This window comes from Martes martes (assembly GCF_963455335.1).
Source record: "Martes martes genome assembly, chromosome: 13".
In the NCBI taxonomy this organism is placed as follows: Eukaryota; Metazoa; Chordata; class Mammalia; order Carnivora; family Mustelidae; genus Martes; species Martes martes.
The window spans coordinates 26,624,140-26,651,601 of record NC_137901.1 but is presented as its reverse complement, the minus strand read 5'-3'; the positions used below and the strand labels follow the sequence as shown (position 1 = coordinate 26,651,601).

General features: G+C 40.3%; 1 protein-coding gene across 1 annotated transcript; it reads right to left on the bottom strand.

Annotated features, from left to right (window-relative positions):
* Positions 1–71: 71 nt before the first annotated feature.
* On the bottom strand, positions 72–16,817 carry IER3IP1 (immediate early response 3 interacting protein 1). The gene is made up of 3 exons (XM_080821738.1): positions 16,569–16,817; positions 2,605–2,706; positions 72–1,367 (listed from the first exon to the last, which is right to left on the bottom strand). Exons 1-3 carry the CDS (start codon positions 16,657–16,659, stop codon positions 1,312–1,314), a joined length of 249 nt encoding a protein of 82 aa, XP_080677864.1. The 5' UTR covers positions 16,660–16,817; the 3' UTR covers positions 72–1,311.
* Between the last annotated feature and the right edge of the window lie 10,645 nt (positions 16,818–27,462).

Here is a 27,462-nt window from a genome sequence, read left to right as displayed (position 1 = left end):
TGGAATAAAAGTTGCTCTTGAGTCTCCTTGATGTAATCAGCAATTCAGTTAACTCACTGGAAGAAAAAAAGTGACTGTAATGTTTACTTTTATTAAATCTGTGCTCTGTGATTTTATAGCAAAGAAATGAGATTAATTCAATTAACACTGACAGGTAAGGTACAAAAACAAGTACTTGCCTTGGAAATTTAACTTTATTTACAAATGTTCTCCTATAAACAAAGATGCCAATCTATCCCTTTAAACTATTATAACTGGTAGTTTTCAGAAAAAAACATTTACATAATTTTAATCTTCCTGCATAAACTGTATTATGGGATGAGCAAATATGGAATGGTCTAAGAATATAAAAACAAAACGAAAACTTATCTAACATGAATCTCTACTGACAGACAGAATAAAAAATTAAGAATTACACCCCTTAATATGCTACTCCAGAGAACGGAAACGTCATAATTTGGGGGAGAGGTAAATGCTTCACAATAGTCTTCTTACATAGCACAGTTTAATTGTGACTGTTTAGGATTACTCTTGCAGGCTAATATTTAGGCTGATTTTAAAAAATAAATTATTATTGTAAAAAGGGCATAGACTTTTCTACACAGATTTTTCTATCAATGGAAATACGTAGACAGTGATCTGACCTCATCATTCAGGCCAATTAATAAAATAATACACATATGAAAGAACTTAAAAACACAACCTATGTGACTGACTTACAAAATTAGAATTCTCCCTGAAGTCAGAGAGTATTGCTCATAGTTGCTATAAATTTGAACTTGTCATAGTCGAAATGATACAGACAAAATAAAGAGTTCAAAGTAAAACTATCCAAATTACTGACTTATCATTTTATATGTAGTGACTGATTTTAAAAAATCCTTTAAATTTATCTAGGAAGATAATCACTCTCACATCATAGCTAAATCACAAAGAACTTCAAAACTTTGAAAAAAAATTTATCCCTGAGAAAGAAGTGAGAGAGAAAAATCTCTAAAAACACACAAGTGACAGTCCTGTACCCTCTGAACAATCTTTACCATAAGATGAACTTTTATTAACAATTAGCAATCAAATGTATTCCAGTTCTGGATAGTTACTGCCTCTGATGACCTAATCTTTTTGTAATGAAACTATAAGTGCAACATTTTTTAAAAAATCAGATAAATAGGGACTCTGGTTTTATTGTCAGATTTACATTTTTGTCAAGTGAAAGGACGACCAGCGAAAACATGTATATTCCAATAATGACCGAAGTAATAACTTCTGCTGGCATCTCTTCTTCTGAGTCTCCATTTCCCCCACTGTTCTTCACCCAAATAATAAAAGTAATACAATGGCAACTGAGTTTATTATTATCAATGGCACTGTAAAGAAAAAAAAAAGTTTGTTACTATAAAGAAAATAACAGGAAAAAACTAAGTAATAGTTATTAGCATCCAGGAAGGATGAAAATATCAAACAATATGTCATTCATAACCATGTGACAAATTGTTGTAACAAAGGAACATGTACTGGATCATAAAATCCAAAATTTATTTTAAAGAGGGCTTGTGTGACTGCGGGAAGGGTCACTGGTACAACTAGATCAATATGGGACATCTGTGAATGGTGCTAGTGCAGGGCTGGGAACACAGAAGCACACCAGGCCCAGGGAGAAGTAGACCCACATGGCTGTGACACTTGACATAAGAAATAAAGAACAAAGAATGGGGTGCCTGGGTGATTCAGTGGGTTAAAGCCTCTGCCTTCCGCTCAGGTCATGATCTCAGGGTCCTGGGATCGGGCCCCGCATCCTGCTGAGCAGGGACCCTGCTTCCTCCTCTCTCTCTGCCTGCCTCTCTGCCTGCTTGTGATCTCTGTCTGTCAAGTAAATTAAAAAAAAAAAAAAAAGAAGATGAAGTTTCACCACTAAATTAAGAGTGAACTTATTTACCATTCTATCCAAAGTTGTGATCAAAAGACCTAACAAAGAGGTAGACAGAGAGAGACCCTAATTTTAATGGTTTTAAATAGAAACTCTGAACCCTTCTCTCTGCAGTTGCTCTAAAATACTATCCAATAGAGACGCCAGAGTGGCTCAGTCAGTTAAGCATCTGCCTTCAACTGATGCCATGATCTCCGGCTCCTGGATTGAGTCCCACATCGGGCTTCTTGCTTAGCGGGGAACCTGCTTCTCTCTCTGCCTGCTGTTCCCCCTGCTTGTGCTCTCTCTGACAAATAAATAAAATCTTTAAAATAATATCCAATAGACTGGCAGATATGGGACCTTTATTTTTCTCTCAAAAGCCTTCTAGGACTCTAGATGATGTCACTAATTGAAGCAACATAAATTTCAAAAAGTAAGAACACTGCTTTGAAGTCTGAGAGGCAACACGTGAACAGATATACCACTGCGCATTCCATTCCCATCAAGTGGTTTAGATGGAAGTAAGAGGCAAAACTAAAAAAGAAAATCAGTAACTTCTAAACAGTAAACCCAGGTTAAAGAGAAAAAAACTTCACTACAAAAATGGTGGGATAGTATTCACACTCAGAAGCTTTGCTACTTAAACACCACAAAATTAAAACTTAAAAGAGTGTATCGCTAGTTTTTCTTCTTACCTCTCATCACAGTTCTTACAGATCGAATAAGGTTCATTAGCTGAGATTTAATTCCCGGCTCCTCTCCGAATCCACCAATTCCCTGGTCTGCTCCCCAGCCAACTGCATAATATAAAAATGATTAGCTGTGTTAAAATTTATCATGCACTTGCCTTGCTCCCTCATTAGTCATCTTCTAAAAGATTAGCTTGAGACTTTGTTAAAGACATAAAATATAGTCATCTGACTTAAAAGTTACCATACTGATTAAATATTGTAGAATATATTTTTTACTTTTGATAGCAACAATCTTATTTCATTTCCACACCGATTTTATAAAACAAACTACAGTCTGAATTACTCCACGGCATTTAATTCCGTGAAGATGATTGTTGTGACACCCTGATTGGTTTTTTCCCTTTTTTCAAACAAAACATTTTTCAGGTCAGAAGTGAAAACCAAGGCATACTGTCAAACTCGATAATTAGCTCAATTCAGAATTTATAAAATCTCACCCAATGAGCAGTATAAAAATGTTGTAGCTGAGACACACTAACTACATTACTTGAGGAAAAGTGAATGCAAACGTGCTCACGGCTTGCTTAGGCTTTCAGAGTGTGGTACATCCTGCCAACTGGGGCATATCTTTCCCCCTTCATCACTCTCCTCATTTCTCCACGCTGGCTGTGCAATTTAGCCTACTACCCCACTTATTCTCTGTAGAAGAGTCTTTTACCTTCTTCTGTGTCACTTTCCATCATTATTTCTTCATCTTTATCTGCTAGTTCTTTCTTTACTGCCATACATTCTGCTAAAGGCCTACAAGTCCTCATTTCTGCAACTCATCCTTCTCTGGTTGGCATTTCAGGCCCACTTTTCGTATCTTATGTTACATTGTTTTGTATCTCTGATGATTATAGGGCTTACTTGCCGACATGCTGGCCCTTAAACTTGAAGATGATCTTTATTTTATACATGAAAGAACCACGTCTCAGGAAACAAGACTGCACTTCATTTAATCAACTTTTATTTGGTCAACATAAAAGTCAAGGAAGGGTTGGCTTGCTTCTTTGGTCACATCAACACTGAGATTTATTGTGGGATAAAACTACTTTTAAATTCAAGTTCACAAAAGAGGTGATTTGTGTGGACTTGCACTCCCCCTTCGAGGACTAGCTCAGGCTCTTCTGACAAGCCACTGCAGTCCACAGGGCCGTCACTCGTTACGCTCCCACACTGCAGCCACCATCACAGTGGTTTCGATCAGCCTCTCTGACGTCTCTCAAGACTCTCTGAGCTGATGCCTCTGGAATCTAGCTGTCTTGACTCCTTGAATTTTCTTGCTTACAGGATTAGATCTATCCACCACCCTATCATGCGATGATTCCCACTGCCTACTGAATATAGTCTAAACTCCTGAAACTGACATTCTAGCCCTCTATCCCACCACGACCTTCCAAGAATTCCTATTCACACTCAATGCCCACTAATCGCGCTACACGCTAAAGGGAGCTTCTGAATCTAGGTGTGACTTCATCCTGAGGGCCTCTCCTAGTTCCCTCTCATATCATAATAAGCCTTCCTTCTCTTTGCTCCCCAAATAGCCTCCTAATCGTAGTGACTGTCTTCTCCTTGGTTAATTGTTTTCAAGTGTCTCATTAGACTATAAAATCCTGGAAGACGGGGACTAAATTTAGTCTTTCTTCACCTTCCCACTCTCCCGCACCCCCACTCTCCCCCACCCCACAGCAAGTACTTAGTAAATGTTTGTGGAATTGAAGTGAATAATGGCAGACTGAGTTAATCTGGGACAAGGTGAAATAAGGTAAATTTTAGGATCACAGTTCCAAAGAACTCTACTTCTGAATTTTTATGACACAATAAGTTATAATATGAACAGATATTCCACTATAGCTTTAGGAGATGGGGACAGAAATCTTCCATATTAAATGTACACGCAATTTTAGAAAACAGACCTGCATCTTGACTGGGCAACATCACCCTCCTACTTCAGGATCAACTCTGTCCAGCAAGCAAAAAAAAAAAAACAAAAAAAAAAAACTGCCACTTCTCCAACACTTGCTTTTACTCCACTACGAGTTTTACCACCATGCCTTTCCTCCAAGTAACTGTCTCACTGTTCTGATAACTCAGTCGGCACTGCCCACCAAATGGCAGTCCTCTTTTTGTAAAACTTAAGTTCAAACTGTAGCATGAGCCTTCACCTACTTACAGTGTGGTAAAAACTATTTCATATTCCTCTCTAGATGTTAGAGGACACACAGAATGACCACCCACCATCAGCTGTGTCAGTTTCCAACCTGCATAACTGCAACAGAAGATTTCTGTGAGAAACCCACATCGCTGGGTAACTTACTTACAGAAACTTCTTTAAGAGCTCTGTACAATAAAATAGCAGTGTGGTGCTGGTTCAACATGACGGGGTCAGGGAGGAAAAAGTTAACTCTGACCCTCCTGGGGTCCCTGACTAGGTCTGAAAATTACACTGATAAAGGGTGCCTGGGGGGCTCAGTCAGTTGACTTGAGTGACTCTTGATTTTGGTTCAGTTCATGAACTCAGGGTTGTGGGACTGAGCCCCGCCATCTCTCCCTCTCTCTTGTTCTTTCAAAATAAATAAAATATTTTTAAAAAGAGAGAAAATTACACTGATAAAAACAGATACACAGGAAAAAGCATACAAATTCTATTAACTTTTCACATGTACATGGGAGCCTTCAGAAGAGAAAGTAGACCTAAAGAAGTGATTATAGCAGGAAACTTTTGAGACATTTTTGAAGAACTGATAAGACAAAGGAGTTTGAACTGGGAGTGGGGGGCAATACATGGTGGAAAAGTAACAAGGTTTGTTTCTACAGCCTTTCTCTCTGGTGATAAGGATGTCTCCCCTCCTCCTGATACAGGGAGGGTACCTTTCCCATGGGAGATTAAGCACCAGGCTTTGAGAAAAGAGGGCAAGGGTAGAGGGGAGCAGACGGTGAGAGTGACCTTCCTGCTTCTGCCATTTTCTCACGCTCCTTCAGCTTAAGATACTCAATACCACCAAGGTGTCATATTTTGGGGCAGCATGTCCTAAACCTTGAACCTCATCAATGGATATACATTTTTATCTTAGCTTTGTCCTGAAACCCTTCTAAAAATGACAATAAAGGATATATGTTAACAAAAGAGAAGTCTCCAGGCAAGAGAAGTCAATCAAAATTTGGACATTAAAAAATAAATGAAGAAGAGTAACTGACTGACTTAGTGGAGAAAGCTGAAACCTAAACTCTGCAGGGAGCACACAATCAAACACTGGGGAAACTCGTGCTGAGAAGGAGAACCCTGGGAAGGTGAGAGAAACCTCAAAGTGCCAATGTGGGCAACAGGGGCAAAAAACAGGAGGACTCACTGAAGGTGTACCTAAAAGTGGTTAGCTCCCCCCTGCCCTCCCATCTCCTTTCCTAGACTTGACTGATGGAAGAGTATGCCTCTCACTACATCGAAGACAAGAAGTTTACTCTCACCAGAGAACCACAGAAGCTCTGGACTTGGGGACATCCACTATGAATGGACGGAATGAAAGTCTGCACACCAAAGTGTCAGACTCTTGCCTATCTCCTCTGCTTGTCTCTAAGTCTGATCACATAACGCTTACATTCTGCAGGCAGGAAGTTAGAAAATTACTTGGAAACTGTCCAGCTCCCCAGGAAGAAAGACTTCAGATACTGACACTGGGAGGTAGAGGGAAGGGTTAACAAGACAAATTCTTTAAACACCAGTGAGACCCACTAGTAAACAAGCCCCAACCACAGAGCACAGCTTCCAATGAACCTCTCTTGTGCCTTATACTTAAAAATGGACTGTCAGGGGGCACCTGGGTGGCTCAGTCATTGAGCGACTGCCTTTGGCTCGGGTCATGATCCCAGAGTCCTGGGATCAGGCCCCGAATTGGGCTCCCTGCTTGGCGGGAAACCTGCTTCTCCCTCTTCCACTCCCCCTGCTTGTGTTACCTCTCTCTCTGTGCCTCTGTCAAATGAATAAATTAAAATATTTAAATTAAAAAATAAAAGAACTGTCAGAAGAAACAATCCTTAACATGGAAGACAGAGCAAAAATAGAAAAAGGAAACTTTGAGGAAGAGACAAAGCAAGAAGTCGAAGACAGTATTTTTACTATTTTTTTAAAGTGACTGGTTTATACTTTATTTTCTTAAGTAATCTCTATGCTAACCTGGTGCTCAAACTCACAACCTCAAGATCAAGCGTCGTCTGCTCTACTGACTGAACCAGCCAGGCGCCCCAGGAGAAAATATTTTTTAAAATGAATATCCATAGAGAGTAAAGCTACTGTACCTATGAAACAAGAATAGGATACCATAAAAAAGGAACATTAAGGAATTAAGACAGAGCCCTTGTTCTTGCTACATTAGCCTAAGAAGTTTGAGAGGCTGACAGATTAAGTTGAGGAAACCTATCAGACAAGGCTAAAGGAAAAAGAATATCAACCTGTCAAAATAACGAGTTTCAGTGAGAAGAAAGAACAGACAAGAAGAAACATCAGAGAAATACTAAGAGATAATATTGCAGAACTGAAGGACATGAGCCTTTAAGCCAAAAGGACCAATGAGAGAACAGCCCAATAAATGGGGGGGGGGGCGGGAGGCCCATATGTTGCCACATTTTTGTAAAATCTCAGCCCTCTGAAGACAAAGAGAACACCTTAAAAGCTTTCAGAGAGACAACTTAGGTTGTATAAATAATCAGAAACAGAATGGCATCAGACTTCTTTATGTCAATACTGGAAATGAGTAAAGTGAACAATGTCTTCAAAGTTCTGAAGAAAAATTAGTTCCAATCTAGAATTCTATACCCAAACCACAAGTCAACTAGAGGAATGACATCATTGTTTTTTATTGTTCAGCTGTGAGCAATATTCAGTGATAGTAATATAAATATGGAATACCAAGATCGCCAATAATTGGTTGGAGATAAGAGAGATGGGGGAAAGGAAATGTGTGCGTACTTGGGCTCCCACAAGCACAAATGTGCTGCTGATGGTATAATTATACTAAGCCCTTCCACAGCAGTAAGTCAGTGAACTTGGAAGGGTTGAAAATAACTGCTTTTGAGAAATGGGGCTCAGGCTGAAGAGAGATGGGGCAGAAGGCTTCTTTCTTTCTTTAGAAACAGAAGAGCTTTTTGACTTTAACAACCACACACACACATTTACACTGCTTTGATAAAAGCAAAATGAAATTTAAAAAGCAAGCCTGTAAAGATGCTTACCCACTGGAGAAACCCTTATGCAATTAGGCCTTCCTCTCCAGGGCATGAACACCCTGAGGGCAGGGACAAGGTCTACAAGTGGGAAGGTTTCATCCATGAGTCACTCTGAATATTTAAAATTATGTTTTAAAACCAGCTTTAAATTGTATTGTTGGTTTCATTTCCTTTACTTGCTTTTTTTGAATTATCATTGCTAAAATTATCAAGCCTTTCCACCCACAGCCACAATCTCAGATGCTAAAAAGGACTTGTTTTCAGTATGTTATGGATCATGCACTCAATTTTTGTTAGAAAGCATAATTTCCACACACACAAACATACACTGGAATATATCTCAGCCAAAAAAAGGGATGAGATAATGCCATTTGAGACGACATTCTGGGCCTAGAGGATATTATTATAAGTAAAGTAAGTCAGTCTAAGAATGACAAATACCATAGGATGAATAAGCAAAAAGCAGAATCAGATATATAAATACAGAGAATAAATTGATGGTTTCTAGAGAGGAGGAGAGTTGGGGGATGGGCAGAATGGATAAAGGGGAGAAGGAAGTACAGGCTCTCATTGGAATGAGTAAGTCGTGAGAATAAAAGGCACTGAATAAGGAACGCAACCAATGATATTTTAAGAGTGATCTACTGATGGATTGGGACAAATGGTAAGTACACTTGTGGTGAACACAGCATAATGTATAAATCTGTCAAATCATTATGTTGTACACCTGGAATTAATGTAACATTGTGTGTCAATTACTCAAATAAACCAAGCAACAAGAAAAAAGAAAAAAGAAAGCATAATTTCCAACAATCTTTTTTTCTTTTAGACCTGTTTCAAAAATGTCTGAATGAATGTTTTTACATAATGAGTGACTGCCAGAAAAAAAATGTATTTTCCAACACTGAATAACTGCTCTTCAACAAAGCAGGATAAAACTCTACAATATTGGGAGTACCACATTTTAAGCATCAGCAACGAAGTATTTTTAAAAGTATTAAGTTACCAGTTAATTTTAGCCTAGTCTCTATTCTCATGCCACCAGAATGAAAACTAAATTCTGGGCAGAGAGAATAAATCATTTGTTTAGATATTCCATGGACAAACACAAAGGTGACAAGTAAAGGACCAGATGCCATGGATTATCTTTTACTATAACAAATAGTTCTCTCTCCAACTGGTATTTAAGGAAGTTGTTTTTCTAAGGAAACTGGTCAAAGCTTTAAAGAGCTTTGCTTTTTTTTTTTTTTTTAAGGAGAAAGATTTAATTCTGCCGCTCTCTTGACACTTCTTCCATTGCTAGAGAACAAATGGTAAGACCAGCCACCACTGGTTACTGCCATAATTTCAGGAAGAGAATTAAATATAAAAAGTGACTTACTGCAAATACGAAAAATGTTCTTCTGACCAGACTTTAAGTCATATACAAAATGGCAATCCATACAGATTCAGACAACAACCCTCAGCCAGATACTGTCTCAAGAGAAGTATAAGAAAAGTATTAGTATAGTTAGTGTTAGTATTAAAAGTATTAATACAGTTTTAAGGGCTGGCTGACCCTGTTTCCATACATGCAAAAGAAATAAGTGTGCTTCACTTTGTCAGTGTCACCAAGTTTGCATGGGAATCAAATGCTATCACAGATATGAGAGTACCCAAAAACTCCAAAATAAAGAGTTCTGCTAACATAAGGCTTAAAATATTACCTTGATCAAAAAGATGAATGTTGAAGTAAACGATCTGGTATATTTGGAATAATCTCTCTTGGATCAATGTAATTAATTTCCAACACAACATAAAACTGTTTAATCTGGGATGAAATTCAACAAATGTTTTTTCGGAGTATATATTTACAGAGAAGTTCTTTTACATGTCTACATGGTTTTCTCAATGTTCTATAAGCTGCCATGCTCATATCATGACTATCATACAAGGCTTGTAGAATGCCTCATTCATTTCTCTATATTTATGCACACCTGATTTACTGTTTAACATTTACCTCCTTTAGGAATTCTCCATCCATTACTTGGACTCATACAGCTCTCACTACCCTAAACTCTAATGTTACACCGGCTCTGGTGCAGTCATTTAAACCCTGAATCAGTAATACCTTGTAATATTTTAACTATTTGCTATGGACTGAACTGTGTCTCCCCCCAACTTTCTGTGTTGAAGCCTATGTGGAGATGGGGTCTTAAGGAGGTAATTACAGTTAAGTGGATCTTAAGGGTAGGGCCCTAATCTGATAGGGCTGTGGCCTTACAAAAAAGAGGAAGAGAGAGATCTCCATTCCTTCCCCCTCTGCAAATCAGGAAGATAGCCCTCTCCAGAACTTTACCTGATCTTAGACTGCCAGCTTCCAGAACCAGGAGAAAACAATTTCTGTTGGTTAAGCTACCCAGTCTATGATACTTTGTTATGGCAGCCAGGGCTGACTCATACACTGTTTCATATATGAAATGTTTCTTTTGTAGCACTCATAAATGCTACTGGATATATCTGTCAAATGGATCCATACCCAGCACCATAAACAAAAACTAGTAAGAATAATTTTTACAGGTATTAAAATTCACTATGTGCGTGTATTTCTTTTTTCTTGTACAGAAAGGGAATTTGCATCATTGTGGAACACTAGAAGAAACACAACCTGCATTACAGTCAAAATATTAATTAAACTATTTGTACAAACATACAGCTCTCAAATCAGGAGTTGCAACAATATGATAATGGTAGCATTATTCAATTATTTAGAAGATAGTCACTGACTGATGGAATTGAAAAAATGAGAGAATCCTTGTCATTAGTCTATTGGGGAAGACCACAAAGTAACTGCAGTGGTGCTACGGCCCATCGAATAAGTCAGTGATGGTTTCTGGGAGAGGCAAATGGCAGAGACAGGCCTTAAAGAACAGTCTGAGGTAAGTCAAGGTCACTGAAGGCCGAGAAAGTATGTGTAAAGCTCAGTAGCAAAGAAGAGCACCATGGTAAGAATGGCACACAAGGTAAATACTGGGAAAGGGTAAAAGGGAAGGACAGAGAAGGGATACTTTATGGTGAGCTTGTCAGTCACACAAGGTGGTCTGACTTTTATATTGGAGGCTATGAATATTAAAGAACTCTGGAATTTCAAACCACTGAGGAACATGTTCAGCTTCTCTTGGAAGGTAAAACAAAGAGAAACAAAACTGGATGGAGGGTGACTAGTGAGGAGGTTACTATAAAAATCTAGGCAAGAGTTAAGAGGCTACATAAACAATATTTAACAAATACTTAAAATATTTTAAAATTCTATTTTAAAACATACTTAGATATTTCACTTTTTATTTTTTGTAGTAATCCCTATACCCAACATGTGCTGTGAACTCACAACCCCAAGATCGAGTCACATGGTCCTTTGACTGAATCAGCCAGGCAGCCCTGAATTAAGGGAGATTTTTTTTTTAAGTTGGCTCCATGACCAATGTGGGGCTTGAACTCGGGACCCTGAAATCAGGAGTGGCATGTCTCCCGACTGGGCCAGCCAGGTACCCCTTAGATACTTTAAAACAACAGCTTGGGGCACCTGGGTGGCTCAGTGGGTTAAAGCCTCTACCTCGGCTCAGGTCATGATCCCAGTGTCCTGGGATCGAGCCCCGCATCGGGCTCTCTGTTCAGCAGGGAGCTTGCTTCCTCCTCTCTCTCTCTCTCTCTCTCTCTCTCTGCCTACTTGTGGTCTCTGTCAAATAAATAAATAAAATCTTAAAAAAAAAAAAGATTTAAAACAACAGCTTATCCACTTAGACAAGCCAAGGTAGTGTTTTCCCATAGTTCTGGGACCATATTCAAAACACATGTTCATGGGACGCCTGGGTGGCTCAGTTGGTTAAGCAGCTGCCTTCAGCTCGGGTCATGATCCCAGCGTCCTGGGATCGAGTCCCACATCGGGGTCCTTGCTCCGCAGGGAGCCTGCTTCTCCCTCTGCCACTCTGTCTGCCTGTGCTCACTCTCAATCTCTCTCTCTCTGACAAATAAATAAATAAAATCTTTAAAAAAAAAAAAACACATGTTCAGATAAAATATCTGTGCTACTTCTGGAGAGAGGAGGAAATGAAGACAAAAGTTCTAGGGGGCAAAGTATTAACATTCCTGGGCCATTCCAACAGTTTGTAGCAATGATTTTCACTTAGGGGCACAAAGCTAAGTCACCTGCAGAAATTTTGGAAAAGACACTGCTGAACGTCACTTCTGGAAAATTTAAATGCAGGTCTGGAGTAAGGTCTAGGCGTTGTATTCTCTTTCAAGATCATTTTGGGAATTCTGGGTCCATTTCTTTTAGGAGCAATTGTCAGTTTCTGCAAAAAGCCAACTGGGATTTTGATAGACTGCATTAAATCTGTAAATCAATAATATTAAGTATTGTCATCTTTTTTTTTTTTTTTTTTAAATCAGAGAGAGAGTTAGCACAAGCAGGGGGAGTGGCAGGCAGAAAGAGAAGCAGGTTCCCCACTGAGCAAGGAGCCCCATCTGGGACTCGATCCCAGGATCACAGGACCATGACCTGAGCTGAAAGCAGCTGCTTAACCAGCTGAGCCATCCAAGGGTCCCTAAGTATTGTCATCTTAATGATTGATATTAAGTCTTCTGATCCATGAACATGGATGTCTTTATTTTCTTTAATTCCCTTTAAGAATATTGTTATTCTTTAATTCTATTCAATAATGCTTTATATTTTTCAGAGTACAAGATTTGCTCCTCCTCTGTTAAATTTATCCCTAAGTATTTTGTTATTTATATTGTAAATGAAATTGTTTCTTTAATTTCAATTTCAATTGTTCATTGTTCATGTATAGAAAAACAATTTGCTCCTGACCTCATATCCTGCACTCTTACTGGACTCATTTATTCATTCTAATAGGTTTCCAGTGACCCCATAGTGTTCCTCAAAAAATTAAAAATAGAACTACTGGCGCACCTGGGTGGTTCAGTCGGTTAAGCATCCAGCTCTTGGTTTTGGTTCAGGTTGTGATCTCAGGGTCATGAGATCATACCCAGCACTGGCTCCCTGCTCAGTGGGGAGTCTGTTTGAGATTCTTGCTCCCTCTTCCCCTTCCCCTCCCTCCACTCATAGGTGCATGCTCTCTCTCTCAAATAAATAAATCTTTTAAAAAATATATATTAAAAATAGCACACTACCATATGATCCAGCAGTCACACTACTGAGTATTTCTCCAAGAGATGAAATCACTATCCTGAAGAGATATTTGTACTCCTATGTTCACTGCAGCATTATTCACAATAGCCAAGACATGGAAACAGTCCAAGTGTGCCCTGACAGATGAATGGGAAAAGAAAATGTTGTGCATATATTAAATGGGATATTATTCGGCCATAAAAAAGAGAAACCTGCCATTTGTGACAAAGTGAGTAAATCTTGAGGGTATTACAGTAAGTGAAATAAAGCCAGACAAATATTATCTTACTTACATGTGGAATCTCAGAACATCAGACTCTTGGACACAGACAGTAGTATAGTGGTTGCCATGGGTTGAATGGTGAGGGAAATGGGAAATTCCTGGTCTAAAGGCACTACCTTTCAGTTATAAGATGAGTAAGTTCCAGGGATATAATGTATGGCATGGTGACCACAGTTAAAATACTGTACCATATACCTGAAAGTTGCCCTGAGAGGAAATTTTAGATGTTCTTATCCCCACAACACAATCAAATTATAATTATGTGAGGTGAAGAACAGTTTAACTGTGGTAAGCATTTTGTAGTATATATGTGTACTGCATGATCATTGTTCACTTTAAATTTTACAATATTATACAGGCCTACCTTGTTTCGGTGCTCCCTTTACTGCACTTCCCAGATAGTGTGTTCTTCACAAACTGGTTTATGGCAATCCTGTGTCAAGCAAATCTATCGGTGGCATTTTTCCAAAAGCTCACTTTGTGTCTCAGTCACATTTTGGTAATTCTCACAGTATTGCAAAATTTTTCATTATTACTGTTACTTGTTACGGTGTTCTCCCTTTTATCACTTTCTACCCACTTCTCACACATTCCAATTTGGATTTTATCCACAGTTGTAACTGCTTGTGTATAATCACCAATGACTTCTATTACCCTGAATCCTTAGGACGTTTTCTGTCCTTCTCTGATTTCCCTGAACATTCCACTGCTGTATCATGTCTCCTTGACTTCTGTGAAACCCCACTGTCTAGATTTTCACATTTCTCTTGTTTTGCTCACTCATCAATTTCTCCTGTCCGTTCTTCCAGCTCTACCTACACATTAAATATTGGAAGAGATTCTGGGACTGTCCTGGTCACCAATTCTCTTGGCACGGTATTCTTTCCCTGAGCAATTTCATCTCTTCATATGGCTTCATTTATCATCTGTGGTTGACAAGCTCAAATTCAATCTCCACTGTGGCTCTTGCTTCTATTCTACGGACTTAACTCCAACTGACTATCCCACATTTCCACTCGCATATCTCACAGAAATCTCAAACTCACCGTGTCCAAAACTTATTTCACTATTTTTTCACCTTTTTACCCACCACTGCTGCCCTCATTTTTCCTCCAGTACTCTCTACCTTGGTAAAGGTACTATGCTTCACTGAGTTGCTAATTCAGAAAACCTAGAGATCTTTGACTTTTTCCTCTCCCTCATTCCTAATCTCCAAACAGTGAAATTCTGCCTTTTCTATCTTTAAAATATCTTCTGATTTATATAGTCTCCTAGGACTACCTTAACAAAATGCCACAAACTGGATGGCTTAGCAGAAATTTATTTTCTCATAGTTCTGAAGACCAAAATGAAGGGGTTAGCAGGGTTGGTTCCTTTTGTGGGCTCTGAAGATCTCATCCATGCCTCTCAATGCTGCTGGTAGTTATTGGCAATCCTTGGCGTTCTCTGGCTTCTTGCTGCATCACTCTAATCTCTGCCTCTGTTGTCATTTGGCCTTCTTCCCCTATGTTTTTGTATCTCTCTCTCCTTGCACGGACACGGTCACTGGATCTAGGGCCATCCTAATCCAGTGTGACCTTATCTCAACTTGATTACACCTGCAAAGACCCAATTTCCAAATAAGGTCACCTACACAGGTACCAAGGGTTAGGACTTCAATGTATCTTTTGGGGGGACACAATTCAACCCCCACATATCTTCTACTTTTCTGTATACTACAGTAGTGAGGAGATGGACTTTTGAGTCAGAATGCCTAGGTAAATCCTAACTCTGCCACTTTCTAACTGTGTGATCATAGAAAAGTTACCTACTCTTCTTTTGTATTTCTGGTTTCCCATCTGTAAAGTGGGGATGAAAACAGTACCTATCTCACAGGGTTGTTGTGAGGGTCATACAAGTTAATATATGTAAAGCACTTGATACAGATCCTGGTTTGTGGTATTAAGTGTTAGTTGTTATTATTATTGTACCCAATCAACTGATGTTATACCCACCATTCTACTTGCCCTGTTTGGAATGGTGCTTCCCACACCCATTATTTTACCTTTCCAATCTATTCTCCACACTGCAGTGTGGAGATAACACAAATCTTGCAAATAACACAAATCTGATCATGTCACTGCCCTGCTTAAAACTTTAAAACTTCATTTTCACCTGCCCCAGTTTTCACAAGAGCTCTTACTCCTCACCCTCCCAACCCTTCACCTAATTAATGCTTACTCACTTATTAGATTTTGGGTTAAACACACTTCCTCCACAAAGCTTTCGAAGATTCACAAGTGAGTGATTCCCTAAACTTCTCTTTCATTATATTCTGCATATTTATCATTGTTACTTGTTCATTTTTTACTTAACTTTCATTAGAAGAGCAAGTAACTGCTGTAATCTCAGTTTCTAATTACTTGGTCTTGGCACAAAATTTGTGCTCGGTAAATCTGAAGAAATAAATGAAATGAATCAATCTTGCCCATGGGATTGGGTTTCCGTGACTCACAGAGACATATTTGGCGTACTTACAAACGACGGTGTATTCTGTGATTAGGTATACTTGCGCAGACAAATGATGCACCTCGTGCAGTATCCTGTCTTAATGTTGCCTCATACAGCAATTAGCGGCCCGCCCAAGATGGCATGGAAATCGCCGTATTGTGTGGGATGACAGGCGTAATTGTGTCCTCATCTTGGTATTCTTAGATTCTAGCCTGGCACACTGTAGACATCCAATAAACTGGGCTGAATAAACTTCTCTTGGAACGTGGGTGTCTGGATGCCATGATAATCTGAACACCCTTCCCTTCCACCTAGCTTCAAACACCAGGAATCCCCATGGCCCGCCATCAGTTCATTCAATTGCCCGTGCTTCAAAATGAGCCACGCCCCTCCCTCTGCAACTAAAACCTCAAACCCCAGGTTCCTGATCATTAAAAGCGATCACAGAGGAGGGCATTAAATTATTAAACTAAACTAATCGCAGTCAGAGGCGTCCTGGCTCTTCTCTGTACCCCTTCCCATCCCAACTCCCGGGGTCCCGCACACAGGAGACATCTGTTAATCTTCGTCCCGCTGTTGAGCCCAAACTCGGTGAGACGGGAGTGGCTCGGATTCCTCCCTCCAAGGAAGGGCCGCCAAGAGTGGAGTCCTCGGGCTCCGGTCGGTCGCGGCCCAGGGTCTCCCCTACCGCGGCCCACCTCTGCTCCGCACCCCCCGGGCCCCGCCGCCGCCCCCTCAACCCGGCCCCGCGGTCCCACTCACTGTTCTTGAGGAAGCGCTCCTCGTGCAGCACCGCGATAGCATTGACGCAGAGCAGGGCCGCCTGTAGCAGCGAATACAACGTAAAGGCCATGGCCTCCTGGAGCCGCCCCGAGGCCCAACTGATCTTTCTCCCGCCGCCGCAGGGGACGTGGCGCCGCCACGGCCGGAGCTCTCCTACGGGAGCCGGGAAGGCCCCAAACGAGCTCTTCCGGAAGCTCCGCCCCGACCTGCCAAGGACCCGCCCCTTACGTCAGCGAGACGCGTGTGATCGGCTGTCTAGATCTCCGCAGTCCGGGGTAGGAGTCAGCCACGCGTGGGCTGAAAGCTAGAAACGTGGCTGGTCGCAGTTGCGGTGCTGTAAAGTGTATAAGATTGTACACACCGGATTTCAGGGACTTAGTACGAAAACAACGTAAAATCTCCCATTAATTTTTAAATATTGGTTACATGTTAAAATGATATTTTGAATATACTAGGTAAATAAAATGAATAATTAACACAACTTTTACTGTAGGGGCACCTGGGTGGCTCAGTCGGTTAAGTGTCTGCCTTGGGCTGGGGTCACGATCCCAGGGTCCTGGGATGGAGCCCCTTTTCTGGCTCCCTGCTTAGCGGGGACCCTGCTTCTCCCCTTCCCTCTGCTGCTCCCCCTGTTTGTGCCCTCTCATAAATAAATAAAATCTTTTTTTATAATTAACTTCTACTGTTTACTTCTACTTCTTTCTTTTCTTTCTTTCTCTCTCTCTCTCTCTCTTTTTTTTTTTTTAAACTGTGGCTATGAGGACATAGATAATGGCATGTGAGAATTGCACAGTATTTCAATTGGACAGCACTGTACCAGATGCTCCTGAGAGCTGCATGGGATGTTAATATTCCTATTTTACAAATAAAGAAACAGAGGCTTTGGCAAGTAAGTTTCTTTTTTAAATAAAAAAGTGGCACGTACTAAAACCACTCAGTGAGAAACATTCTCTCCGTGATTAAACTAGCCAGTCTCCTCTAAACCCTCTTATCGACTACATCTCAATCTCAGCTTTTTAAAAACTACAGATTCTCAACACAAATGATTTCATCCACTCTCCTAGCCCTGCATTAAATGACTTAAACAAACAGTAACTTAGTTTCTAACAGCTCAAGGCCAAATCCCTAGGATGACCCCAGGCCCCTTAAAGTGTCTGCCTGAGAAAACTCAATGCTGCCAAAAGAATTTACTATTTGTTCTAGCCAACCTGAAAATAGGCCCCTGACCATATGGTCCATATATACTATGGAGTATTATCCCTCCATTGGAAAGGATGAATACCCAACTTCGCTATCAACATGGACGGGACCAGAAGAGAGTATGCTGAGTGAAATAAGTCAAACAGAGAGAGTCAATTATCATATGGTTTCGCTTATTTGTGGAGCATAAGGAATAACACAGAGGACATGGGGAGATGGAGAGGAGAAGTGAGTTGGGGGGAAATCAGAGGGGGAGACAAACCACAAGAGACTGTGGACTCTGAGAAACAAACAGGATTTTGGAGGGGAGTGGGGTGGGAGGTTGGGTGAGCCTGGTGGTGGGTATTATGGAGGGCACATATTGCATGGAGCACTGGGTGTGGTCCATAAACAATGAATTCTGGAACACTGAAAAGAAATTTTAAAAAGGGGGACCTACAAAAATAAATAAAGAAATAAATAAAGAGCCTACAATTGTGAATCCTTCCCCTGTCCCTTTGAGATGTGTATGTATCTCCTATAATTCAGTAGTGTCTTTCTGACCTGAAAGTCATTCCTTTAAAATGTAATTATCAGGAAGAATAAAGCTTCTGTTTCCCAGTGTCTGTGGGAGGGTAGAATCCTAACTTTGATAATTGTCAGCTAACCGTCACAACTGGCCTGTCAACATTTACACTGACCACCCCTCTGTAATTTGTCACTTCTCTGACTCTACTGAGCCCCTGTTCACCTCCCTTTCTTCTCCCTTTAAAATGCCCAGTCACCTCTGTACAAATTGACATTGAGGTCAGTTTGCATTTGACCCTCTTGCCTATTGCAATAGTATATTACAGATTAAAATCTGTCTTTACCATTGTAACTGGTGTCTAGCTTTGTTTATCTTTCACAGCAGCAGTAAGAACCTGAGTCTGATTACGTTGAATTTTAGATATTATTTGAGGTCGAGTATGCCAATTAGTCACCTTCTGAACTTCTCATGGTCCCCTAAAATAGAAAATAGACTAGCAGCACATTAGTCCCAGAAAGGACTTTGGAGCCCCATGTGCTTGCTGCTGTTGCTGCTGGAAGAGACACTAGCCACAAGTAATAATAATAGAAGAAGAAGGGGAAGGAGAAGAAGAAGAAGAAAAAGAAGAGGAGGAGGAGGAGGAGGAGGAGTTGTTAATGTCCCAGGAAGAAATTAAGCTTAAATAGGCCAACTTGTTAGTACCTAGGGAAGAAGAGATGTATTGTTTCCCACAGACACATATAAACACTACCTCCAAAATTGGCCCTATATGCAAATCGGGTAGGGAGAGACACAGGAAGATAAAGTAAAGGAAATAAAAGAAACAGCAAGATACCAACAAATTCTCCAGTTTTTCAAGATCCCACTGGTGATAGAGAAGGAAGGTTGTTCTTTTAAGTGGACAGTGACCAATCCAGGATAGCTACCCTGTGCTGGGAGAGGGGTGAGGGCACTCAGGGGCCTTGTCTGGAAGCTTTGGTTGAGCAGTAAATCACAGTTTTTACTAGCTTGTGTATTTACTGAGAAGGGGGTAATGTGGGGTACCTGGAGAGTATGGGGATAGATGTAGAGGAGGTGGGGTAAACTCCTCTCACAGTTACCTCTTTGTGTCACTTGCCCCTGGGTCACAACTCACATGATTCAGTTCTTGTACTTTCAAAAGAATCAGGTTAACCTCTCTGGGCCTCTGTTACTTCATCTATAAAATTAGGTGATTACGATCTCTAAGGCTTCTTCAGCTCCTAAAATCTCTAGATCTAGCAAAAGCAGCTTAAAATATAAGATAGGGTACGAGTACTAGTACCACATTTACTGATCCACTATTTTTCAAAAATCCAGGCCTGTGGACTAAGCTGGTAATAGCGGATTACATTTTTTTAAATTGTTCCTCGGATGTCCTTACTTCCAAAAAAATTTAAAAGCTTGGAATTTTTAAAACATATTTATTCAACAGTTGTCTCGGTTTAGGAAAAAAATCTTTCCCCAAACAAAGAAAAATGCATATTCTATATCTTAGTAGCTTGGAAAAAAAATCCCAACTTGTGTAGTTTACTGAAAATTAGAGCCTGCTGCATGCTGCTCAGATTCTGAGGTCTGTGCCGTCCATTTTCACCAATTCATGTAAGATATCTTAGCAGGTGCTGCTTGTTGAGTGGTTTTCAATTTCATATACAGATGGCTCCTTAACATTTGCTCCCAGTATTTTTTTTTTTTGTACTCAAACTATTACAAGGCACACTTTGGCATCTTGGACCATCTCACCACAGACTTTCTTTGTAACTATGTACTTTCTTTGTAACTAGTTCTATGGAGTCAATGTTTTCATTCATTTGACAAAAGTCAAAGAATGAATGCCTTCGGGAAAGTTCCTTTAGGTAAGGGGGAGCAATGGTTAAGATAACGTCTAGGGTAACGTCTTTATGTTTGGCCCCTGATCTTTGACAAAAGTCAAAGAATGAATGCCTTCAGGAAAGTTCCTTTAGGTAAGGGGGAGCAATGGTTAAGATAACGTCTAGGGTAACGTCTTTATGTTTGGCCCCTGATTAGATGTGGCAGGGGGGCTGGCAGGGTAGGTGTAGAATTCAAACTTACCTTTTAAAGATAAGTGGTCCAGGACGGACTCAGTCCTTGGACTTGGGAGAAATTACATTACTGAACTCAATTTCTACCCTTCCATGTACCAGTGCCTTTGCCTTTTCATTGGGCTGATCCTTGACTTTGAGTTCAGCTATATGACTTATTCTGGCCAATAGAATAAGAAGGAAGTTATGCTGGACCAGCTCTGAGTCTAGACCTCAAAAGGTCTTATATGTTTCTTTCTTGTGCCTCTGAAATTGCCATAAGGTGTGGGGGAGGGGGGGAAACAACCATACTTGAGCCAGTCCACTAGTTCTAGGAGAAGGATGAGAGTTACTTGAAGCAGAAGAAGGAGAAGCAGAAGCAGAAGAAGCAGAAGCAGAAGCAGAAGAAGAAGCAGAAGAAGAAGCAAAGGCAGAAGCAGGAGAAGCAGCAGAAGCAGGAGGAGAAGCAGAAGAAGAAGCAAAGGCAGAAGCAGGAGAAGCAGCAGAAGCAGGAGAAGCAGAAGAAGCAGAAGAAGCAGCAGCAGCAGAAGCAAAAGAAGCAGAAGCAGAAGCAGAAGCAGCAGCAGCAGGAGAAGAAGCAGAAGCAGGAGAAGCAGAAGAAACAGAAGCAGAAGAAGCAGAAGCAGAAGAAGAAGAAGAATAAGAAGAAGAAGCAGAAGCAGCAGCAGCAGCAGGAGAAGAAGCAGAAGCAGGAGAAGAAGCAGAAGCAGGAGAAGCAGAAGCAGAAGAAGAAGGAGAAGCAGAAGAAGCAGAAGCAGAAGAAGCAGAAGAAGAAGAAGCAGAAGAAGAAGCAAAAGCAGAAGCAGGAGAAGCAGCAGAAGCAGGAGGAGAAGCAGGAGAAGAAGCAGAAGCAGAAGCAGGAGAAGCAGAAGAAGCAGAAGCAGAAGAAGCAGAAGGAGCAGAAGCAGAAGAAGAAGCAGAAGAAGGAGAAGCAGCAGCAGCAACAGCAGCAGGAGAAGAAGCAGAAGCAGAAGCAGCAGCAGCAGCAGGAGAAGCAGCAGAAGCAGGAGAAGAAGGAGAAGCAGGAGAAGAAGCAGAAGCAGGAGAAGCAGAAGAAGCAGAAGCAGCAGCAGCAGCAGGAGAAGAAGCAGAAGCAGAAGCAGAAGAAGCAGAAGCAGAAGCAGCAGCAGCAGCAGGAGAAGAAGCAGAAGCAGGAGAAGCAGAAGAAGAAGAAGGAGGAGGAGGAGAAGGAGAAGAAGAGTTGTTAATGTCCCAGGAAGAAATTAAGCTTAAATAGGCCAACTAGTCAGTACCTACAGGGAAGAAGAGATGTATTATTTCCCACAGACACATATAAACACTACCTCTAAATTTGGCCCTATATGCAAATCAGGTAGGGAGAGACACAGGAAGATAAAGTAGAGATGAGAACAGATGATTATTGTTTTAAGTCACTAAACATTGGGATTGTTTGTTCCACAGTATTTTTGAAGTAACAAATTTCTACTCACAGTCACTTCCTTGGTGATCTAATTTATTTTAACAGCTTGACAACATTTGTATACTCTGAAGACTTCCAAATTTAGATCTCCTACCTAGAACTCACTCATGTACTCTTGGCTGGTATTTCCAGCTGACTATCACTTGGGGGTCTGACAGAGTCCACAAACTTACCTTGCCCAAGATGGAATTCCCAATTTCCCTCTGAAACCCACTTCTCTTACAGTCATCCATTTCAGTTCGTGGCAAGGCTATCCTTCCAGTGGTTCAAGGAAAAAACCTTGAATTCTTCTTCACTCTCTCTGTCTCAGACCCTATATACAATCTATCAGCAAATTCTTTTTATTTTAACTTCAACATAGATCCATATCTGACTACTTCTCATCTCTGACACCCAAACCCTGGTGCAAGCCACCATCATCTCTTGCATAGATCAGCACAGTAGCTCCTAAACAGTCTCCATGGTTTTTGCTTCCCCTCAGTTTACTCTTCCCAGAGCAGCCCAAGTACTCTTTCAAAGTTAACTAAGGAAAGTAATTTATTTGTTGAGAGAACTGGGTCATTTGTCCTGTAAAACTTCCCACATTCTGAATTTTGCTTGGTTGTATCCCCATGGTCCTGGCTGACTTAAATATTATGCACAATACCTGAATCATCTGTAACGAAACGAAAACACTGGATTGAAGAAAACAGTCACTATTGAAACTCACTAAAACTTTTCACTCACTCGGAGCGCCTGGGTGGCTCAGTCAGATAAGTGTCTGCCTTCGGCTCAAGTCATGATCCCAGGGTCCTGGAATAGAGCCCCGCATCAGGCTGCCCGCTCAGCGGGGAGCCTGCTTCCCCCCCTCCCTTTTCCTGCTGCTCTGCCACCTCTACTCCCTATCTCTGTGTCAAATAAATAAAAAAACCTTAAAAAAAAACTTTCACTCACTCAATGGAAGATACCCAGTATGAGGTAAAGAAAGTATTTGCAAGTCAGATCTTAGAATAAGTCTACAATCAATGTGCTGGCAGCTCTCTTTCTTTCTTTTTTTTTTTTTTTAAAGATTTTATTTTTATTTATTTGTCAGAGAGAGTGAGCACAGGCAGACAGAGAGGCAAGCAGAGGCAGAGGGAGAAGCAGGCTCCCTGCTGAGCAAGGAGCCCGATGTGGGACTCGATCCCAGGATGCTGGGATCATGACCTGAGCCGAAGGCAGCCGCTTAACCAACTGAGCCACCCAGGCGTCCCGGCAGCTCTCTTTCTATTCCTATTTTTAAATCTCAGCATTTCTATTCCCGTGTTCATTAAAAACCAGCTCTTTAAGATAAGGATTGTGTATGTTATTTATCAAAAATTCAGACTCACCTTGAAGAATGATAAAAATGGATTATTAATTTTAACATTTTTGTCCTACTATATTTTCATAGATATATTTATTTTATTGTCTGTCTGAGATATGAATCAATGATGACTGAGGTATGTTTGCTTTTAATCTTGTTATTTACAACAGCAACCTTGAGTTTAAATGGGCTTATGGCAGCAGAATTCACCTAAATGGGTTCTATTTGAGGTAAGCATTGGACTAAAATAGGAGAATCCCACAAGAAGAGCCTCATTCATGTTTATGGATTCATACAAGCTATTCCTGGTATGAGACTCAAATGAAACCATTTGCAAGCTGAAAGCTTGTGCATTACGGAGTGTTTCTGGAAATAGGGCTCGTGGAAATGGAAAGTTTCCTTAAAAAATAAAAGTGAGTCACCGTATCTATTTTTAAAGGACCTACTGAGCAAATAAGAGCAGAATAAGATACTAGAGGAACTACTTACTCAAATGCATATCATTCCTTCACTCACTCATCCCTTTGTTCATTCTGTTACTCAAGGAGAATTTACTGAACTTCTAAGCCATGCCTGACAGTGTTCAAGGGTTCAAGGGTGAAGGGCGGTAGGCTAAGCACAAAGAATCATCAGATATGCTCCCGCTGTGATGAAAATGATCAACTAGTAGGAAAACTGAGGCATAGAATGCAAGGAGTTACAAACCAGTAAACGTTCAGTGCTTAAAATAAAGGATAAGTAAGAATAAAAGACAGTTTAGGACAGTGTCTCCCAAACTTGTCGGATCATAATCACCTGGGGGTGGAGCATAAGGAGTAACATGAAGGACATTAAGAGAAGGAAAGGAAAAATGAATTGGGGTAAATCGAAGGGGGAGAGGAAAGATGAGAGATTGTGGATTCTGGGAAACAAACTGAGGGTTATGGAGGGGAGGAAGGTGGGGGGATGGGGGAGCCTAGTGGTGGGTATTAAGGAGGGCGTGTATTGCGTGGAGCTCTGGGTGTGGTGCATAAACAATGGATCTTGGAACTTGAAAAAAATAAAATTAAATTAAGATGTTAAAATAAAAGTATATAGGCTCTCCTTCTAGTTCAAGATGACACGTCAAGTGCATGTTTTTCTCATCACTACTTCCCGAGATTCCATTACGTTACAAATGAAAAAGGGGGGGGAGACTTTTCTAATAATATAGACATAGAGGAACACAAGAAATTTCAACAGTGTATGGAAGATAAGAAAAGAAGGGGAAAAAAAAAAAAGAGGAAGGAAGCATATTGATGGATGACACTCAGCAGAAGAACTTGTAGCCCAGAACAAACCATGAAGGGGTTGCTGTGCAGGGGTATACGTCATTGTCCTGAAGAATTTTACAAAATCTCCCCATTCTGAGTTGGAGGTACAACAGAGATCCAGAAGGAGAAGCCGGGATGAAAACACAAGGGTTGATTGATGATCTTTATACGCAGTACATAGCCTTCCCAGCCCTGACTCCCAAACTGCTTGGAGGATACAGCAACCAGTCTGCATTTGCCCTGGACAAGACTGGAAAGACCTTACCCTCAGAAAATTCAAATATCTGAGAAGCGCTAAGGCTTCTAATGTGTGCATTGCTGCTGTAGAGTGGGGCTGTTCTTTTAGTGTTTGGGAGGCTGTCAGCTTGACTGCTGACTCCCTACTAGTTCAATCCACAGCTAAACTGCTGATTTCATGCTTCTGCAAGTACACGGAGCTCCCGGTTAGCTGTTTCTCCCCACATCAATGATCTAAATATACATTCAATTTATTATAATAAAAAATATATATATTTTATCATATAAAATATAAACGGGCCACCATGACAAAACCCAGCAAGATGAAAAGGAAAGATGAAGACGAAAAACTCAGTAAAACTGACCTCAGATGGAGACAGAGATAATTCTGGAAAAAAAAATGGCTGTATACTTGAAACTAACATAACATTGTGTTAATTATATTTTATTAAAAAAAGAAAAAAGACCAGTGATAATGCAAGTGATTTGACAGTCATTTAAAAAATTATTTTCAGATATTTCTGTACTATTTCTGTACAGACGGAACAATCAGAGAAAAAGAATGAATTCTTAAAATGAAAATCATGATAGCCCTCCAAAAAGGTTCATTGGGAGATAAAGTTCAGGAACTATTTAAGAATATAGAAAAAAAAAACAGAGATAAAAGTATGAGACAGGGACAGAAATATAGAAAGCACAGGGAAAATGAGAGTTTCATAAGGACAGAAATACAGAACAGAAAATAATATAAACAAAAATTTCCAGAGATGAAAATTACATGAGTGATCAAACTGAAAAGACTAAGGGCTTACCAGGGACACAGCAGGTTAAGTGGTAAAAAAGATAAATAAATGAATAAATAAATAAATATTTAAAAAACAAAAAAAGCATTAGCCAAACCCTTCATTATGAAATTTCAAAAAACTTATTACATCTTAAATTTAAAATCCTATTAAGGATTCTAAAAACTTCAAGGGAGGAAAAATGTTACTTATAAAGAAATAAGAAGTCGATTAGCAATAAATGTGGAAGATAATGGTGCACTCTTTTCAAGGTTTTGGAAAGAAAATAATTTTAGACCTAAAATTCTATAGCCAAGCAAGCTATGTATTAATGTTGAGGATAAAATATTTTTTGTAATTTTATTTATTTATTTGACACAGAGAGAGAGATCACAAGTAGGCAGAGAGTGTGGGGGGGGGGAAGCAGGCTCCCTGCTGAGCAGAGAACCTGATGCGGGGCTCAATCCCAGGACCCTGAGATCATGACCTCAGCCAAAGGCAGAGGCTTAACCCACTGAGCCACCTAGGCGCCCCAGGATAAAATATTTTTAAGATAAAGGCAAAACTAACTTTTTTTTTTAAAGATTATTTATTTATTTATTTATTTATTGAGAGAGAGAGAGAGAGAGAGAGAGTAAGAGCACAAGCAGGGGGAGCGGCAGGCAGAGGGAGAGGGAGAAGTAGGCTCCGCGTTGAGCAAGGAGCCGGCCAAGGGGCTCAACCCCATGACCCTGGGATCATGACCTGAGCCAAAGGCAGTTGCTTAACCGACTGAGCCACTAGGTGCCCCCAAACTAACATTTTTAAAACAAAATTATTATTATTATTATTATTATATTTTTACTTACATAGGCTCCACATCCAGCATGGAGCCCAGAGCGAGGACTAAACTTCACGAACCCGAGATCCAAACCTGAGCTGAGATCAAGAGTCGGATGCTTAACTGCGTGGGCCACCCAGGTGCCTCAAACAAAATTACTATTACTATTTATTTTATTGTTTTAGGGGAGGGGCAAAAAGAGAGAGAAAATCAACATGGGACTCCATCTCACAACCCTGAGATCATGACTTGAGCCGAAATCAAGAGTGAGATGTATAACCAACTAAGCCACCCAAGCACCCCCCAAAATTATTTTTTAAAAAGACTTTTAGACATGAAAAACACTCAAGAAGTTTTTGCCTAGTTAACAAATATGTCCTGTGTACCTATTTCGGCATTCTCTTAGTAGAAATACAAGAACAAACATGACAGATGTCCTGCCTTCAAGAAACTTATATATTTTTTTAAAGATTTTATTTATTTATCTGACAGACAGAGATCACAAGTAGGCAGAGAGGGAGGCAGAGAGAGAGGAGGAAGCAGGCTCCCTGCCGAGCAGAGCAAAGAGTCCGATGCGGGGCTCGATCCCAGGACCCCAAGATCATGGCCTGAGTTGAAGGTGGAGGATTAACCCACTGAGCCAACCAGGTGCCCCAAGAAACTTATATTTTAAAGGAGGTAAGTTTCAAGCATCCTTTTAGAGAAATTTATCTGGAGATGTACTCCAGCAGGTTAGTAAAAAACCAGAAGTTGTAAGAAGTGACAGAACTAAACTAAGCAGACAATGAATAATCTAAGAGGAGAGGTATGTCATAGTCCTAAAAAGCACTGACCCAAATTCTAACAAGAAGTCATATGTTCCATGAAGAATCTCTTATAGAAAAAAGAAATAAAAATAGATTTCACATAATAAATAAAAGGAAAATCCACTGAAGATAGAGGTGATAAGACATTGTATTGACTATGTTCAGAAATATCCAGTTAAAGCCTACTTAGGTACTTAGGATGTCTACATTTTTCAGTTTTCCTTATTGTTTGTTCCCAGTGTAATTAAATTCTGGCCAAGGGAATATGAATTTTGTTTTAAGATTTTATTTTATTTATTTAACAGAGAGAGACCACACGTAGCCAGAGAGGCAGGCAGAGAGAGAGAGAGAGGAGGAAGCAGGCTCCCTGCCAAGCAGAGAG